General features: G+C 43.0%; 1 protein-coding gene across 1 annotated transcript in view; it reads right to left on the reverse strand.

Annotated features, from left to right (window-relative positions):
• The window catches only part of Dpys (dihydropyrimidinase), a 74779-nt gene that overhangs the window by 32393 nt on the left and 24057 nt on the right, over positions 1 to 18329 (reverse strand). The window contains exons 5-7 of the mRNA XM_032890828.1: positions 11599 to 11755; positions 10729 to 10870; positions 8271 to 8413 (exon numbers count right to left, since the gene is read on the reverse strand). Of these exons, the coding sequence (XP_032746719.1) occupies positions 8271 to 8413; positions 10729 to 10870; positions 11599 to 11755 (442 nt within the window). The remainder of the gene's footprint in view (positions 1 to 8270; positions 8414 to 10728; positions 10871 to 11598; positions 11756 to 18329) is intronic.

Below are 18329 nucleotides of genomic sequence, written 5' to 3' on the forward strand. Positions count from 1 at the left end.
GAGGGTGTTCCTACAGCTGTGCAGACCCACCTGCAGCTCCCAACATCATGCTGCATCATGACAGCACAACAGAGAAATCATGCTGTGACCATCCGTGTTTCTAGACACCTGCACAAGCCCTGTGTGCCCTCTCATCTTCCCTTACCATATGAACTGGAATAACTGAACTCTGGGGCCTGAGAGCAGAGTTCTTTACAGCGTCCGTCAGCAATGGGTATGAAAAGCAAATCTTTATGCTGTTCAGCTTTTCAAAACAATCACAAACTCTGTGTGTGTGTGTATGTGTGTGTGTGTGTGTGTGCTTGTGTGTGTGTGTGTTTGTGTGTGAGCTTAAGTATGTGCTTGTGTGTGTATGCGTGTGTGTGTGCTTGTGTGTGTGTGCTTGTGTGTGAGCTTATGTATGTGCTTGTGTGTGCTTGTGCATGTGTTTATGTGTGTGTGTGCATGTGTGTGTGTGTGCTTATGTGTGTGCTTGTGCATGTGTTTATGTGTGTGCGAGTGTGTGTATGTGTGTGTGCATGTGTGTGGGTGTGCGTGTGTGTGCGTGTGTGTGTGTGTGTGTGTGTGCACTCTCACATGTGTGATATACTTCTTTGGAGGAAGAAGAGAAGAATTACAGTTCAGAAATTGGATGACACACAATGAACCACTGCAAGGAAAATGCCAAGTCGGCTCTGAAGGCATCCCCGATGCTATGGCATCACTGTTTGGGTCCTGATGCTTTTTACTTCCCATTGCTCCATGTCCCTAAAGAGCCATCCCTCTCCTGATCAATTTCATACTAAGATTCCTTGGCAGAACCCAGGGGCACATTCATAATCCTCAAGTCATTACTCTTCACTGAATATAAAGTTAAATTCGTTTATCTCTATCTACACTGAGAAAAGGCAGGAAATTAAGCAGGAGAGGCAGCACAATGCCTTCCAGAATGGTGTATCCAAGGTCAAAGCTTGCTGTAATTGAGTTTAAAAAAAAATAATAAACCCAAAATAACTGGAAACAAAAATATGCCTCCTCTGAAGAATACAGACCAGCTAGAAGTCTTCATCAAATGTTTCAGTGCACACAGTAGTCAATGTGTGTTTGTGTGCTTGAGATGCTGTGAGATACCCTGTAGCTCATAAATACTGAAAAGGGACGGTTTCCATAGTAACTAAGTGCTCTTTAATGAATACCAAAGAGCCAGAGCTCAAAGAACAGCCTTACATTGCCAGCCCAGGAGCTACTGCTGCTTTGCAGACCTGCAAGTAGCTCGCTTTCCCCTCTCTCTGATCAGACTTTTCACAGGTTGGCCATTTTGGCTCATCTCTGTTTCAACCACATGACATCTTAAAATTCTGTTTCAATGCCACATAAAAACCACACTCCTGATTTCTTCTCCCTAAGCTAAGTACCAGAATATTCTACCTACAAAAGGCCAAATAAGTAGATAAGGGATATGTCCTTAGATCTAAAGCTTTGACCCGAGCAGTGAAGCGTAGGGCACACACACTTCTGTCACAAGAGATAGACGGTGGCTCAATGAGCTGTCAAGCTGAATGCAGGGGACTCTTCATTTCCAAAACGAAAAAAATAGTTGATGATGTTCGCGTTGCACTAAACGCAGCCTTTTTTTAAATGTGTAATGGCACAGAAGAGGTTTTGCAGTTGATTTTGCAAAGACTTTTTCTTTACAGGCTTGTTATGTTTAAGGTAATCTTTCATCAGGATTTCCAAAACTTCCCCTCACCCCACTCCCAGTCCCCTCTCACTATCCTTCAGCGCTCATCAGATGCCTCACTCTGGAACCATGCAGCTCCATTGTAGATGTACAAAACAAGAAATGAACGGAGGAAAGCATGGATGCCCTGCCTTTCTCCTGACCTCCTTTGGTGACATTAACGAAACCCGGTTTTAGGGCAGCAGATTATGTAGCAGGCACACTGTTCTCTACATGCCGTTAATAACCAACATGAATCAAAAACAAGCAGAAACGTCTAGGAACCATGTAGCCCCCAAAGCGTTAGCAATCGCTTCCTCTCTCAGGAGGCTGCCTCCTTACGTAACCAGCAGCTCCAGCAGCTCAGTGTAGGTTGTGGGCGCCCCCTTCAGGATACAGAGTTCAATGCACATTGCTGTCATCTGCAATAACTAATCAAAGGAGGCAATCACCTTTGCTAAAAGCATTTGAGGAATTTTGCAGAAAAACATCTAGTGTCTAATTATATGATAAAACAGAGATCACACATAACACCAGTCTGAAGTTAGTGTTAAAATTACCATTGTTGGATAAAGGGGAGTACTTTTTCGCAAGACAGACTATCCCTCTTTAGAGAAATCTATTTCTTCCCTTGATTAAATAATACTTTTCCACAAGGCTAACTTTGTTAACATCCAGCTCAGTCTATGACAGTGACTGCCTTGTCTTCCTTTTCCCCGGAGCCCGGACTCATCTCTCACACCATCCTCAGCTTTAACTGCTTTACTCTGGACTCCCCCCTCGTGCTTCAGTTCACTCGGCCTCTGCCTCAATCTTGACTCTCAGATACAGAGGCTGTACCCACTCCCATCCTGTGTGACAGCACGCCGCTCTCTTCTTTCACACGGGATCTCTCTGCTCTGAACCTCTCTAACAGTATCCGCAGCACATCCCTTCTGAGACTGAGACCACCTCATTCTATATTCCCTCTCCTCTCCCTGGACTGACAGTTTCTCAAAGGAGGGACCTGTACAATCCCCACTCTCAGAACCTGACTCCAAGGTGAAGAGAGAGTTTGTGAGCACCCAAGAGCAGTTCTCTTCAAGCCCCAGCTACTTCTGCTTGACAAACTGCTCTCAACCTCAAAAGTCAGTCTGCTTCAAGAGAACAAAAGGAACAAAACAGGACATCCTCCTGCACTTAGAAAAGCTCATTTTTACTGGTCTGTGTCTGCATCCTTTCGTTCTGTTCATCATTGAAGGATCCTGTACGGTAATTAAAAGCACAAATGAGGAGATGCTCTCCTCGACATCCTCTGAAGCACATCTGTTGCTGAAGGCAATCTTCCCAGTGTCCCCCAGCCACTGCCAAGTCCCCCCAGCCTCCTGTGCACTGTGGAAGGCCAGTCTCTTCCACTTTGCTCAACTGCATTCGCTGAAATTCTACTGTGCTGAGCTTGACCAAGCCCAAGTTCCAAAGTACCAATTCGAGCACAGGTCTAGGGCATAGCACCTCACTCCTTAGGTTTGGCTTGTGTGCAGTAACTTCCTCTCCAAAAGTGCCATACAGAAGAAGCAGGTGCTGGACCATTGCTATGCCTGGCAAAGACTGACCCAGCCAGGCACCCAGAGCAGCACTAACTGTGTGACATCACCTCTGTTATATGCACTCTTCATGGCTAATGGAAAGTGAGACTTTTGTCTTATTTGTTCCCCAAACCTGTGGCTGGGAAGGAGAAAAACCATCAGAAAGAAAAGCACAACAAAGACATTCTCCAACATACTTGAATATAATTCCTTATCACAGGTAAAGGAATTAAAAGCAAAGGTAGAGAAATTGCCAAACCTCAGCCCAACCTCAGATCTAATATGGGACCCTGGGTGGGATCTTGGGACAGAAATGAATGCTGGGTTAAGAGCTGAGCAAACCCGAATGCAGGATAGGCTCTAGCCACTCATAGTATAGGGATATCAGTTCATTGACTGTGACAATAGTGCCATTCTGTCAGTGTGGCCCCGGGGGAGTCTCTCTGCCATCATCATATCCCCTATTCCTTTTTAAAATGCACCTTAACAATATAACAAAGATTCAGAAAGTAAAGGAAGACTATGGTGCGGCACTGTGAACAGGTGCGCAGGAGTCGCTAGAATTCAGTGTGCAGGGCAGGGAGAGGTGGGAGGTGACGATGGTGAGCATTCTCCATCTCTTAGGACAGTACAGAGCTGTGGATGATGTGTGCAGTGAGGCTAAAAATATTGTGGTGCATTAGAAATGTCCCAGCTGAGGTCATCTGCATACATTTTGGCTGGGAACAGAGAGCCCAACTGAGTACCTTTCTCATAATAAGCAGGCCAGGAATAGAGAAAATAGGTGTTGGGATTGACCTAGATACTCCTGTTTCTCCCTTCATGTGTGAACTATGCAAAACACTCTTTCTCATTGTTTAAATGATCATCCAATCCCTTATTCCATGAAGCCTCCTCCCCAACAACCCCCTCTCTCTTTTCTCCATATTCTACAAATTGTGCATGTTAGTACAAAATTTTTATGGTGTATGAGAAAAAAATTCATACAGAATTTAAAATGTCAAATAAAAGTTCCAAAGAGGACTGGGCCATTTCATTAGCTTGATAATATTTTTTCTGTCTTCAGTTGGATAACAAAAACATAGAAAATGGAAAGATCTATAGGTTTCTAAGAGGATGTGGGAGTTGGCACAGTAAAGCCCCTCAGTTTACCTGACTGCCTGGTCAACACAGGGGAAGGAACTGAGCATAACCCTAAGTGCACATACTCAGCAAAGCACACACTAGAACTAGAAAGGATAAGGTCATGATAACAGTGTATCTTAACGGCCCCACCACCGTGATTCCTAGCAAGCTGTTTCTAAACCCATTACATATCCAAAGACAATCTTGAATTTCTGATTCTCTTGCCTCTACTTCCCAAATTCTGGAATTATGGGTATTTCACATTGTATCTAGTGTATGCAGCAACATTGGATGTAGTGTATGAAGGAACATTGGATGTAGTGTATGAAGCAACATTGTATGTAGTATATGAAACAACATTGCATCAGTGTATGCAGTGCTGGGGTTTGAACATGGGACTTCCTATATAAAGCAAAGACTATCCACAGGGCTAGCTCATTTATAAAATATGTTCACATATGTTGCTTCATGGTAATCTTGAGGTAGACATAGTAATGATTAGTTACTTTGTTTTATAAAAGAGGAGTAGGTATACATTGACCTCATTTCCTTTCTTCTTTATGTTGTGCGCATGGTACCAGGAACCGGACCCAGAACTTCAACAAGTCCAAGAAGCTCTCTGCCATTAAGCTCTGCAGAGACTTTAAGTGGCCCTTGGTGGTGCCCAAGTCAGAACCTAGTACCAGTCACTCAGGCTTGTGTTGCTTCCCAGTGCTTCTGGCACTGGGGTATTCATGATAAGCAGACCAGAATTGGAAGCATAGTACTTGGTAGTGCTAACACATATGTGTCATAGTAATGACAACTTAGTGTTCACAAGGCTAAACACACACACACACACACACACACACACACACACACACACATACACACACTTACCAAAACAGATTTTACATTTTTAACTTTCTTTAGTCATTATTATATAAAGAACAGTTGTTATATAAAAAATAGGTAAAGAACAAATAAAAGAGATGAACAGCTGGATAAATGCCTACCAGATTAGGAATAAGATGCCTATTGCAGTACAGAAGCATGAGTTTGACCTTAAGTTAGTTATTCTTAGACTAAACTGAAGGAAAATTAAGTAAATAATAGATAGACCATTTTTTAAAAAAATAACTGCACATCTGGATCATTATGCACCATTCTGAAGTAAGTGACTAGGACAGGAGGGACAAAACAATGTTACAGAGATTAGTAACTGGAGCTTGTGAGAAAGTGATCTAAATTTGTATAGCCTCGGGCATGACTCAGGGAGACATAATCACAGCCTATAAATACCCGCCAAGCAGCAAAGTGTGGTAAATAAAGTGAGTGAATTATTCACAACCTTGCATTCCGGTCATTCCTTTTTGTCCAGTTGTCTGAGGAAGACAACGCATTGTACCTGAGCTGGTGTGATTCACAGAACTCAAACCAGGGAGAGACTCTCAACTGGGGTCCTGCTGGAGACACCCAGGTGTGGAAGGTTAAAAGGAAGTGCCCAGCAGCTCAAAACAAACTCAACGGCAGTTTTTAGAGGTGCCTTGTCCCCTAATGCTTTGTCTGGACATACTCTTCCTTCCTTCCCTTCCTTCCCTCCATTGTTCTGTCCTTCCATCCACCTTTCCTTCTTTCCTTCTTTCCTGTTCCCTCCCCCTTACAGGTCTTTTACATATACCATATTTGCATATATTGTGTGTTGTATTTTTATGGGATTTTTTGTGTGTGCAAATGTATGTCTCTGAGTCTATATGTGTTTTTGTGATTTTTTAAAAAAAGATCATTTTCTTCTGTTTGCTTGTTTCTTCCTATTCCAGCTGTTTTGCTTTTATTTTGTCTTACACTATATTATTGCTATTAGAGTGGGTGAAGGATAGTGGAAGGAGCTGGGGGGAGATGAAACCATAATTAGAATATATAATATGGCAAAATATACTTTCAATAAAAAAGTGAATGAGTTGCAAAAACTATTAAATAAATAATTGAAGAAGAAAAGGAGACTAGGGGGAGGAGGAGAAAGAGGAACAGGAGGAGGAGGAAGAGAAAGAGGAACAGGAGGAGGAGGAGGAGGAGCCATGGAACCATTGTCCCAGTGCTCTCCCTGGGGTTAGAACTAGACTGGAGAGTTTCAAAGTTCAACAGAGTATTTTATTTTCTTTCCACTTTGATACAGGAAAACAGAGAATAGAATTAAACTGTCAACCCCAATGGGATAAAAATAGAACATGAAAAGTGAAGTACAATTCTTGCACATTGTTCACAGTTATAGTTTTCTCATTAACTTAGAGTTAGCTTCCTTGGTTTTACCTGATGACCACCATCTTAGATACAAAATACCCTCTGCCCCACAGACTTGCACACAGTGTCACTAATCACTGAGATGACTTAAACAGAATTCTTCACAAATTACCACTTTTCACATATTTCTTTCATGAGAGAGGAATCTTGAGAATGGCTTTTCTAATTAAACCTTGTGATCGTCATAAGCCACAAGATGTTTCAAAAGACCAACCTAGTTCCAGCCTTGGAGCAATGGCCTAAATTACTTGAGCTGCACAAGAGGACCATTGCTGGACAGTAGTGGGACCTGCAGAGTGGGACTTACAGAAGAAGTTCTCCAAAGTACAACCCACACAGATCATCTGGAGTCCACAAAGCCAAGTAATTGTTCTCCCATTATCCTTCCTGGACTAGTAGAAAGCCTGTCTACATTTAGCTTTATCAGGCATAGATTCTTTAAATGTAACTCCCTCTCAGCATAAGGACAAAGGCCTCGGGTTGTGACTGGCTGTGATCTCAGGATAGCTCCTGACTCGAGGTTCTCACGCAGCTTTTTACTGCTTGGCACGGATTTTAAAGCAACAATGAGGTGATGTACTGGAGTGTTGGCCAAAGACTACCTGCCAGGACCATGCCCTGGCAATGCCCACGAACTGATCCCTAGGTAGGGACAGTGAGCGTCCTGAAGAAAGTGCCAACCACAAAAGACCATCTGGGGCCTGTTTCTAGGCTCTCAGCCATAGGAGCTTCCTTCATGTTCCAAATTCCAAATGGCCATCTTTTTCCCAGTAGGTGGCCCAAGGGCACTTTGGTATCTCTGTAACAATATCACTTCCTAGAAACTATGCACTTTTACTATGAAAAATACACACATATTAGATCTTGAATAAATTCCATATAGTGAAGGCAGAAGGACCATCAAATCTTCATGTACACACGTGCACACACAGTGTTTGTGTGCAGAATCTCCTCCCTTACCAGTGTTTACCACAAGGACTGAGCAAACAAGTACTGTTGGGGACAGCATTTTACAAGAAGAACTTAGCAGAAATTGAACCTCCATCAATGCTCTTTTGAATTGGTGGAATTTGCCAGACCCACAATATTAACTAACATGGAAGAAATATGGAAATTGAGAACAAAGAGTTTAAGCCCGCTGGGAAATGCAGGCTGAGGCTGAGCTCATCTGGAAAGTTTGGCTAACTAAAAGTGATGTCTTTTGTGCTGGGATCTTTCTATCTAAAAGCTTTTAAAAGGCTGTAATTACTTTGAGTTTCCAATTCAGTTCTTTTCAAATTAAGCCTTTTCTTTTCTTCTGCGCACTCCCTGCATGTGAACTCGGGCCTTTGCCAGGTGCTGGAGTGGCAAACTCATATTGGTTTTCTATACATATCCATTCCCAGTGAGTTCTACACAAAGTTGGCATCCTCTGTGCCAAGAAAAACAAAGAAACACTTGTCCATCCAAACCTTTATCTTCTGCACAGGCTTAGAATTCCTGAGCACAGAGAAATAAATTGCCTAGCAAGCAATGCTGGGAAAGGCCTAGGTGAGATTTCTTTGCAACCTTAATGCTTTTCTTCAAGGGTAAAACCTGGTAACACAAGATCTCAGACTTACCTGGTGGCTTCTGGGTCCCAGATCACAATGTCAGCATCTGAGCCTACAGCTATTCTTCCTTTTTTTGGATAAAGATTAAAGATTTTGGCTGCATTTGTGCTGGTAACTGCCACAAATCTATTTTCATCCATTTTGCCGCTGTGCTGTAAAACAATTCAAAGAAGATGCATTTGTTATGATGATCAAACATGAACGCCTCCTCTGGGGATAAAAGTGAAAGACTTACATCTATCAATCCAAACAGAACTGTATCACATTTCCTACATCAAGGAGTCTGTGCACGTGCAGTATAAGCCAGTCACAGCACCATTGACAAAGACAAGGACCTATAGAAGCCTGAAGATGGCCTTCCTAAAATCCAATCAGATTAAAAGGCAACCCTACTATATCTTTCCCATCTGTCCCCAAATCATCCAAGATTACTCCACACAGTAGCTAAAGGCCGATAATGGCATTTTCCATCCCCCTTTAAAGTTTTCCACTGTCATAACAATAATCATTTTATACTTCATTTATTGCAGACTTAACTCTGTGAGATGATCATGTGGATAGTAGGTAAAATACTACATAGTCAAAACAAGATAGTTATGATGTTTTTAAATTATGTGACAGTGCCTTTACAAGATAAACGATAAACACAAGAGGTATAATTTTATATAATTTAAATGTATGTGAAGCAAAAAACCATGGAAAGTCTATTTTAAGAAATCTTAACATAGAATCCTTATAGGGCTTATATATGTGTATGACAAGACTGCCTTTGAAAATGTGTTTATTATTTCTATTAGTCCCAGAAGTAAATCATCTTACTGTTTCAGAAAATTATACAATTCCATGCACGTTATTGGAAAATACTCAATTATTTTTAAAGGCCATATTTAAAGATGTGTATAAATATATCTTTATATGAATGAGAACTAGAATAGACTGGAAATCTTTCATAAAGATGTTTACTGTAGTAACACAAGTGTAAGGAGGAAGTTTGGACTATAATTTGGAATAGTTAAGAAGGAGAAAGAGAGGGAGAATCATGAGGGATAGTTAGAGCTAGAGTGGAGAGAGGGGGTCAAGGAGGAAGATCAGCAGAAGCTAGAACTGGAGAGATGTTTCGAAGACCCTTGTACTAAATTGATTGCTTAAACACGACCCGTCTGGTAATGGACAGGGCTAATGTGTTTTTGAGAAGGAGTGACGTACGCCGAGCTTCACTTAGAGCAGAGTCACAACTCAGGGTGGGACAGGTTGGAGCAAGTGGTCACTGAGCATAAGGAAGGCAGCTTTGAGACTATTGGAACAAAACTGGAGCCTCCAATTGCATAGCAGTTATGAATATGGAAACGAGGAGGCATTCTGAAAATAAAATCAATAGGATTCAGAGCATAATGAATGTGCTGGCTACTTGACACAAGGTAGAGCTATGTGGAAGGAGGCAACCTCAATTGAGAAAATGCCTCCCTAAGACCTGAATGTAGGCATTTTCTTAATTAGTGATGGATGTTGGAGGAGCCCAGCACAGGGTGGGTGGTTCTATCTCTGGGCTGACGGCCTTGAATTCTGTAAGAAATCAGGCTGAACAAGCCCTCATGGTTTGCCAGGGAACAACATCATTTAGGCCACATCAGCTGTGGCCTTCAGGTTCCTGCCCTGTTTGAGCTCCTGTCCAGACTTCCTTCAATGGTGGACTAGGGTGTGGAAATGTAAGCCAAATAAACCCTTTTCCTCCCTAACTTGCCTTTGGTCCTCATGTTTAATCACAGCAGTGAGAGTTAGAAATAGCAGTGGATGTAGGAGAAACAATCAAAGAAAATTCTCAAGTGTGAAATATGATAAATGTATCATCGAAGAGAGTTATCTTTGAAAAGCATCACAGGGAGAACCTTGGGTCTACCTAGTCTTGCTGTAGATCTTTATAACTGCACACAGCACATGGATAGCCTGACTTCTGCCCACGGGGTTTTGCTCCATCCTTAGGAAAAAACTTTTTATTCATTCTTCATTTATTATTAGTTTAAAAAAATCACGTTGCCCACAGATTTCATTATCTATTTAACTTCAGAGAGCAAATTTAATATCCCCCATATATTTTTCCCATCAGTTCAAATATTTACATTAATGACAGATAAAGAATAAGCCTACATGGATCCAGTCCCCAATGTCTCTGCCCAAATGACAGAACACATCTTCTGAGATGACCTGTGCAGAGAAACCAACTGCTTGTTTGCTGGTGATACCCTGGAGGGGTGTGGGGTGGGGTTGACGGTGACTGTAGTGATTCCCAGTTTATATGTGTATGTGTGTTTGTGTGTGTGTGTGTGTGAGAGAGAGAGAGAGAGAGAGAGAGAGAGAGAGAGAGAGAGAGAGAGAGAGAGAGAGAGAACTTTCTATAAAGGTTTGTGTTTCTTTGGTCCCCCAGCAACATGACCCTGTGTGATCCCAGACTCATTCCCATGAAACTCACCACGCCCTTCTCCCATATCACCGACATCCTGTCCTCGACACCATTCACCCCATTGGGAATCTTAGTGAAGTCATCCTTCCCTAGAGCTTTTTGGCAGGTGTTGAAAGTGCAGTTGTCACTCCCTGTTGTGGTCAGATCGCCACTGTAAAGAATGAACAAGGAAGAAAGGCAATGATGAGGTGAGGGGGACACTTGGTGTTTCTAAGCCTTCTGTCTCCTCTGTGAGATGCCAAGCAGTGGGAGGGCACATGTGAGAATTTCTAGGTGCACAACTCATCTGTCTTCTGTCTGTCTTAGGAAGCACTTTTTGAGAACACGCTCATAAGGATTATGGTACAGAACCCTTGGCAAGTCTGCCTTTTACTGTTTTTCAATTTCCTAGCCTAATTGGAAGAAGTTGGCTGGTGTGAGGAAGAAATGGCCTGTGAGGTGATAGGGTGCCTGCCAGACTCTCCACAAGACTTGCGAGCCCATGGCTGCAAGCCTGTCCTATCTAAAAACTGAGAGTCGTATGACCCTGGCAATGCAAACAGTATGCTCACTAGGAGCAATGCAGGGATAAATTTCTTGTGAGTAGAATACCACAAAAGATAACCTCATGGTGATCTATGGCAATGGAGGCCGGTCCTCCAGAGCAGCCCAGTGGCAGATGTCCATATTGTCATGAACACAGATGTAAGACTGGCTGAGAACAGACCATATTCGCTTAAACATCCTAAGTCCAGTGTATTCTGCTCCTCATATACCAACAGAAGGCCAGAAGGTCTTTGGATCTACAGATTTAAGAGAAGCTTTCCTCCATCCAAAGATAAGACTGATAAAGAATTATCTCCCATCCAAATACTTTACGGTCATGTAAAAAATTATTACTTAGCCAACAGATTCATGAGAAAGCCAGGCGTTGACGGATCGGGTCTCAGTGGGGGACCCATGACATGGTGGGCTGCATGGCTCCATTCTTTACTCCAGTACTGAGTGCCATCTGTGCCGAGACCTGCTGCAATTGGTTCTCCATAGACCACCTTTCCTGGAAGGTTCAAAGGCAAGATTCGGTCCCTTAATGCACATTTAAGAAAGTCATCTGACAAACATACACAGTCTCTCTCAGAGTAGAGGATGATACTGTAGCTTAAGAGCATCCCACCCCACATCTCGCTTTTGGGAACCAGATTCAATAGCTGATTACTGAGCATTTAATGTGTTCTGGTCATTTGCATTGCAAGGTACAGATCATGTCCCCAGTCATTTGTCATCAGGCTGGCCTGTGTGATTTGTTGAGTCAATTAGATTGAATGCAAATGGCGTGCTCTCCTTCCAAGTAGAGGTTATGAAAACCATTTTGGATTATTCTCCGCTGCTCCTGAAGCATAAGCCAGAGGACATGGACGGCTGTATTTATAATGCAATCTTAGAATCCTATTGGGTAAATGCTATTATTATTCAATTAAAAGATAAAGCTACAGGATTATGTCATTTCTCTACAGACACTTTATACGTATTTCACGGGTGCAGAGTGAAGGAGGTAGGATTTGAACCCAGGAACTTTGAGTCAGTGATCTTAACTTTTATACCATCTAGCCAGATGATGAACTACTGTTAGTATAACCACACGGACTCCAACCCTGGTGCTCCTCTGCTGCTGCTGATTGATGACCTTTTCACACTTTCAGAGAGAACTTTCTGAGACGATCTATATTCAATAAAAGAACACTCAGATAATAAAATTGTAGCCCGAAATGCACACTTAAAAAATCATGCAAATGAGGCCATCCAAAGCAAGCGATGTTGGAAAACTTAATAGTGCACAGTGAATTTGAATTTAAAATCAGACTCCTATCTGATTAGCATTTGTCAGAATAATAGATTCACTGGCATCAACCTCATCACATGCAAGCAATCAAAAGAGAGAGGGGGGAGGAAGAGAGACGGGAGAGAGAGAGAGAGAGAGAGAGAGAGAGAGAGAGAGAATAAATAGATAAATAGTGAGGAGATTCTAGCATGCCAAATGAGCTCATTTTGGTTGACCAGATGATGAATTTTAGTTACGGTTCAGATATATAACTGAAATTAACTGACTTCCTTACAGAGCACATGCAATGAATGGCCGCCAGCTGCTAGAGTCCTCAAAATGGAAATGTAGCACCCTTTCCTCTCACAAATCATCCTTCCTCTAAACCAGCCTCTTCCTCCAGCTAGCCTAGGAGATAGAGAAACAGTCAAAACCAGGCTCACTGAAGCTTAGGAATTTGACTTGAGTGCGGTGCCCTGGCCTGTGAAGGAGTCTCCCAGGACCCCACGCCATGGCCTGTGAAAGGGGTTCCCCAACACCCACGCCGTGGTCTGTGAAAGGGGCTCCCCAGGACCCCACGCCATGGCCTGTGAAAGGGGTTCCCTAGGACCTCAACCACTGCAGATCTGCTTCGATTCCGTGATACACACAACGCCACACCGCTCCAGGTCCTTACTGGACTGTTTCCAGAAAAGAGAAGCAACTTTAGTATCTCTCTGTGGCAGGCAGGATAAACATCGGTCATTTGTAGTGAACTAAGAGGTAGCGCGCTCTCTACTTGGAGAGACTAAGACAGGCACCGCAACTCCGAAGAGAAATTGCTGTTTCAAGAGCACGTCTCCCAGTCGCTTGGACAACGAGACTCTGACTTGATTTGCAGTCACTTCATGAGGTGCCAACTCAGGATTTTCCTTGGTGCTTCATCACCAAGGAAAGACTCTGTCACATGTTCTGTTCAATCACTTGGCACATCAAAATGATACGGGAGTGCAGTTCCCAAACCTCTACCATTTGAATAGCTCTTGGGAAAAATTAGATGTCAGCATCTACCGGAGTCTGCCAGGGCTGCTTCAAACTTGGATGACAGGTAATTTCCTCGGAAGGCTTTAGCCCCTTTCAAATGTGACAAGCTACTTTTTTTAGTGTACACAAGCTCTTCATTAAGGAGTGTATTTTCATCTTTATTCTCATTACATATTTATGAATATAAAAAATTAAAAATAAAAATTGCTAATGGCTCATTGCTCCCTTCCACAGTTTTTAAAGGACCAAAACTCATGCAAAAAGTATAAAGGAGAGGGAGAACAGAGTCCAGTAGTCCATAAATTTAAGAATCAAAGTACAAAAATCCAACCTAATTGCAAGTCTTGGTAGATTTGAGCTAAAAATAAGGCAAGGGCAATCGCGACCATACCTATAGACTATAGAATTTTCCCATCTCTTGATCTCACAGCGACACCTCACACTGCTGTGATAAGAGAAGAAACTGATACTCAGTGAAACAAATTGATCTGCAGAGGTACACACAGGGGCAGTGGCATACCCAGAATTAAAGCCTTCCTTCTCTGACGCAGGGTCATGCACACTCTGTTATAAGGAAAGCAACATTTTCATTCTCTGGTGAAGAGCACAGCCCTAAACACTTTCAGCCAAGCACAAGCTATCTGTAGATGCGACCCTGTTTAATCCACTTTCCTTTCCTGGTTTCCTTTCTCTGCACTGCAGGCGGTTGTGAACAGCACTTTTTGGGCTTCCATCTGGTACTCTCCTATGTTTGCATCCACATGGTTCCAATAACTCTTGGGTCTTTATCACCCGTCTCCTCCCCTGCACCCTTCCCCTTAGGTTGTACCCTCTCTATCCACATTTGCTCTCCCTAGTCTTTCTCTATCCTTGGACATGGAACCACAATGCAAAGACTCTATCATCCTGTAGCAATCCCACTTAATGGTATTCATGTCTCTGAGAGATCCTAAAGGTTTCTGAATCATGAGGTACGTTAGATACTTAGGACTCTCAATCACCAGACAGCTTTATTAGAGGGAAATGACAGCGTGGGTGCTCTTGTGCTGAGCCTTGCGTCCTGAGAGCTATGAGAGACAGTTGAAAGGGGAGGAGAATCCATGCAGGTGTCAGGGAAGACGTTTGAAGATACCTCTGCCTTCTGAAATAACTTCCCTACTAAATAACAGGGTGAAGCTCTGCTGGGCTGCACTGATTCAAAATATTATTTTTTTCAAACAACAAAGCTATTTGAGAAGAAAATTAAACAGAGACAGAATAGTAGTAAACACAGACTTGAGTTCAAATCTTGATGTTGTATATCTTAGCTTTGCATATGATGAATCAATCTTCTTTGTCTCAGTTTTCCTATCTAGGAAATGGGATTGCAATACACTTCTAGTATGGTAAATTCGTGAAGGTTAAAAAACAAACCAACCATCCCCAAAATACAAACAAGCAAACAATAAATAAAAGCAATAACTATGATGTATAGAAAAGTATGTAGCATGTCCCTGGAAGCCTGGGATCTCTTCATGTTTATAAATTGAGCTGTGTATCTCATCATGGAGTAGTCACTCTTCTATTGCTGTGATAAAATACCATGACTAAGAGAACTCTTAGAAGAAAGCATTTAATTGGGCTTATGGCTATAGAGGGTTAGAGTCCATGATAGAGGAGGAAAGACACGACAACAGGAAGAGCTCACATCTTGAACCAAAAGCAGGAAAGAGAGAGTACATTAGGCACAGCAATGGTCATTTGAAACCTGAAAGCCTGCCTCTAGTGACATGCCTTCTCCACACCATTGGAAGGCCACACCTTCTAATCCTTCCCAAAGAATTCCACCAACTGGGGCCTGAGCATTGAAATATATGAGCCTATGGGAACCATTCTCATTCAAGCTACCACACACCAGAATTCAGCTCTTGAAGTCTTCAAATATATTGAATAAGGTCTTTATAGAGGTAATGAAATTAAAGTGAGGCCTTTGGGGTAGAGCCTAATCTAATAAGACTGGGATCTAAAAGAAGAGGGAGTTGGAAAATAGACACCAACAGAAGGGACACATTGAAAGCAGAGGAGAAAATCCTTCTGAGGAAGCCAAGGAGAGAGGCCTGGGACATTGCCTGGGACATGGCCTGGGATGTGGCTTCCTCTACAGTTCAGAAAACATTGGTGCTATTGGCACTGGCCTCTCAGGTTTCCCATCTCCAGTACTCTGGAAAAACAGGGCCTACTGATTACACCATGGCTGTGGTCCTTTGTGTGTCAGGAACCTTAAGAAATCTATACCTTCCACAGATGCTGTTTCCCTCAGAGCCACACAATTCCAGTTTTTAAATGTTCTTAAATGGCCAGTTTTCAACTACTTTGAAGTAGATCTTCTAAATATAAAAGACAATGAATTAATCAGATGCACAAGACCAAAAGGGAAAAGGGACAAGGGGACATTCAAATTACCCTGAGCTCAACCACACACCCCCCTCCCTTCCCCTGGCCATGGAGAGTCAGTGCACTGAAGTATAGAAGCCAGACTTCGCTTGCGGCTGTTGGTCAGTGAAGGGCATGAGCCCTTGAGAGGATGTGGCCTTTTATGAATCTCTCTTGGTCTTCTAAAAACAAGAGGAACATGTGGAGGACAGAGTTGAAAAGTGGGAACTACCCCAACCCCTGTGTGAGAACTTTATGTCCTACAACAAAATGCTTGGCTATGGGTCTTTGTGCTATAGGAAAACCAAGACCAGCTCAAACAACTACAAGCAACCAAATAAACAGCAAACCAACCACAAAGGCCCAGCTCACAGTGAGTGGCTTAAGAACTAATGGGACCTCCCTCTAATTTACAAACCCAACCCAGGGCATAGCAACAGCCCATTTGTATCCTGTAATTTGATTTTTATGAAAAGCAAAAAGAAAATGTTTCATCAATACATGCAAACAAGATGCATACTTGCTCCCCGCCCCCTAAAGAGAGGAGCTTGGGTATAGAATAGGGTTGAATTTTAATAAGATGTGTTAAAACAAGTTAAGGGTAGACTTCTGTCTTAGGGTTCTATGGCTGTAAAGAGACACCATAACCAAAGCAACTCTTATAAAGGAAAAGATTTATTTCGGGCTGGCTTACAGTTCACAGATTTAGTCGATTACTGTCATGGTAGAAAGCAGGGTGGCCTGTAGGCAGACACGGTGCTAGAGAAGGAGTTGAGAGTTCTACAAACCGATCAACAGGAAGTAGAAAGAGAACTGACTTGAGCTTCTAAGACCTCAAATCCTGCCCCCCCCCACAGTGACACTCTTCCTCCTGCACAACCGCACTCACTCCAAGAAGGCCACATCTCCTAATAGTGCTACTCACTAGTACCAAGCATTTAATCACATGAGTCTATGCGCCATTCCTATTCAAACCACCACAGGAGGGCTATCCTTGGCATTTCTATCACAGATGAGAAACAATAACAGGCAGATTCAGATACTGAGAGACTGAGCTTCCACTCTAACCAAAACAACAAAATCCATGTGGACCATGGGCAAGTTCTAGTGGTTGGAAAGAAGAGCGCAGTGTAATTTTAAAGGGCCATTGAGAACCCCATGTGCAGCACCGTGGCTAAAAGGGTACATGCATGGTGAAAGCTAGTGAGACAAGAATAACCAGGGATGTCAAAGGCTCATATCGGCATGTGCACTGTTTGGCTCAAGACTAGGCTATGTCTTGTACCTTAATCCAAGAACTCCAGAGGCTGAAGCAGGAGGATCTTGAAATCAAGGCTCATCAACCAGGCAGCATACACAACCAGGCCCCCAACACATATGCAGCAGAGGACTGCCGGGTCTGGTTCAGTGAGAGAAGACCCACCTAACTGGAAAGAGACTTGAGGCCCCAGGGAGTGGGGAAGTCTGGCATGATGGGGTGGGGTGGGGACATCCTCTTGGAGACAGGGGGAGAAGAAATGGGATGAGGAGTGGTTGGGAGGGGGATAACAGCTGGACTGTAAAAAATAAAGATGAAAAGTAGCTAATAATAATAATAATAATAATAATAATAATAATAATAATAATAAATCAAGGCTAGCCTGGAATACACAAGAGAATGAAATGGACATTCACTCTTTGCCAAGGTCAAAGGCAACTCAGCTATGGGTGGTGTGAAGATCCCTTCGACATCAGACATGATGATGCGACTTTGGTATTTGCTCAGTTGGGTTTTGGTCTTGTTTTGGTCCAGCATGCTCCCTCTTGGAATTGTAATGTATATCCTGTGCCATTATATATTAGAAATATCTAATCTGCTTTTCATTTGAGATTGCCTGAGTCTCAGAGGAGACGTTGAAAAGGCTGTGGAGACATTTTCGTGATGATACAGCTGTAAGCCTATGGGGGCAGGGAGTCGACCATGGCAGCCTGAATGACAATGACCCTAAAGGCTCCTAGGCTCTGGCAATATTGGGAGGTGTGGCCTTGTTGGAGGAAGTGTGTCACTGGGGGACGGGCTTTGAAGTCTTAGAAGATGAAACCTGGCCAGTGTCACTGTCACTTCCTTCTGCCTGTGGATCCAGATGTAGAACTCTCAGGTCCCTCTCCAGCACTGTGTCTGCCTGGATGCTGCCATGCTCCCGCCATGACGATAATGGACTGACCCTCTGAAATGATAAGCCAGCCCCCATTAAATGCTTTCCCTCATGAGAACTGCTATGGTCTCTGTCAGTGACTGAGACAGACAACTTGACCTTGACAGTTTCCTTCCTTTTCCTGTCAGACTTTTGTTTCTCATCGCAGCAGACAAAGGATAGGGGGAATGCTAAGGTTTCAG

This window comes from Rattus rattus, chromosome 1 (genome assembly GCF_011064425.1).
Source record: "Rattus rattus isolate New Zealand chromosome 1, Rrattus_CSIRO_v1, whole genome shotgun sequence".
NCBI lineage: Eukaryota > Metazoa > Chordata > Mammalia > Rodentia > Muridae > Rattus > Rattus rattus.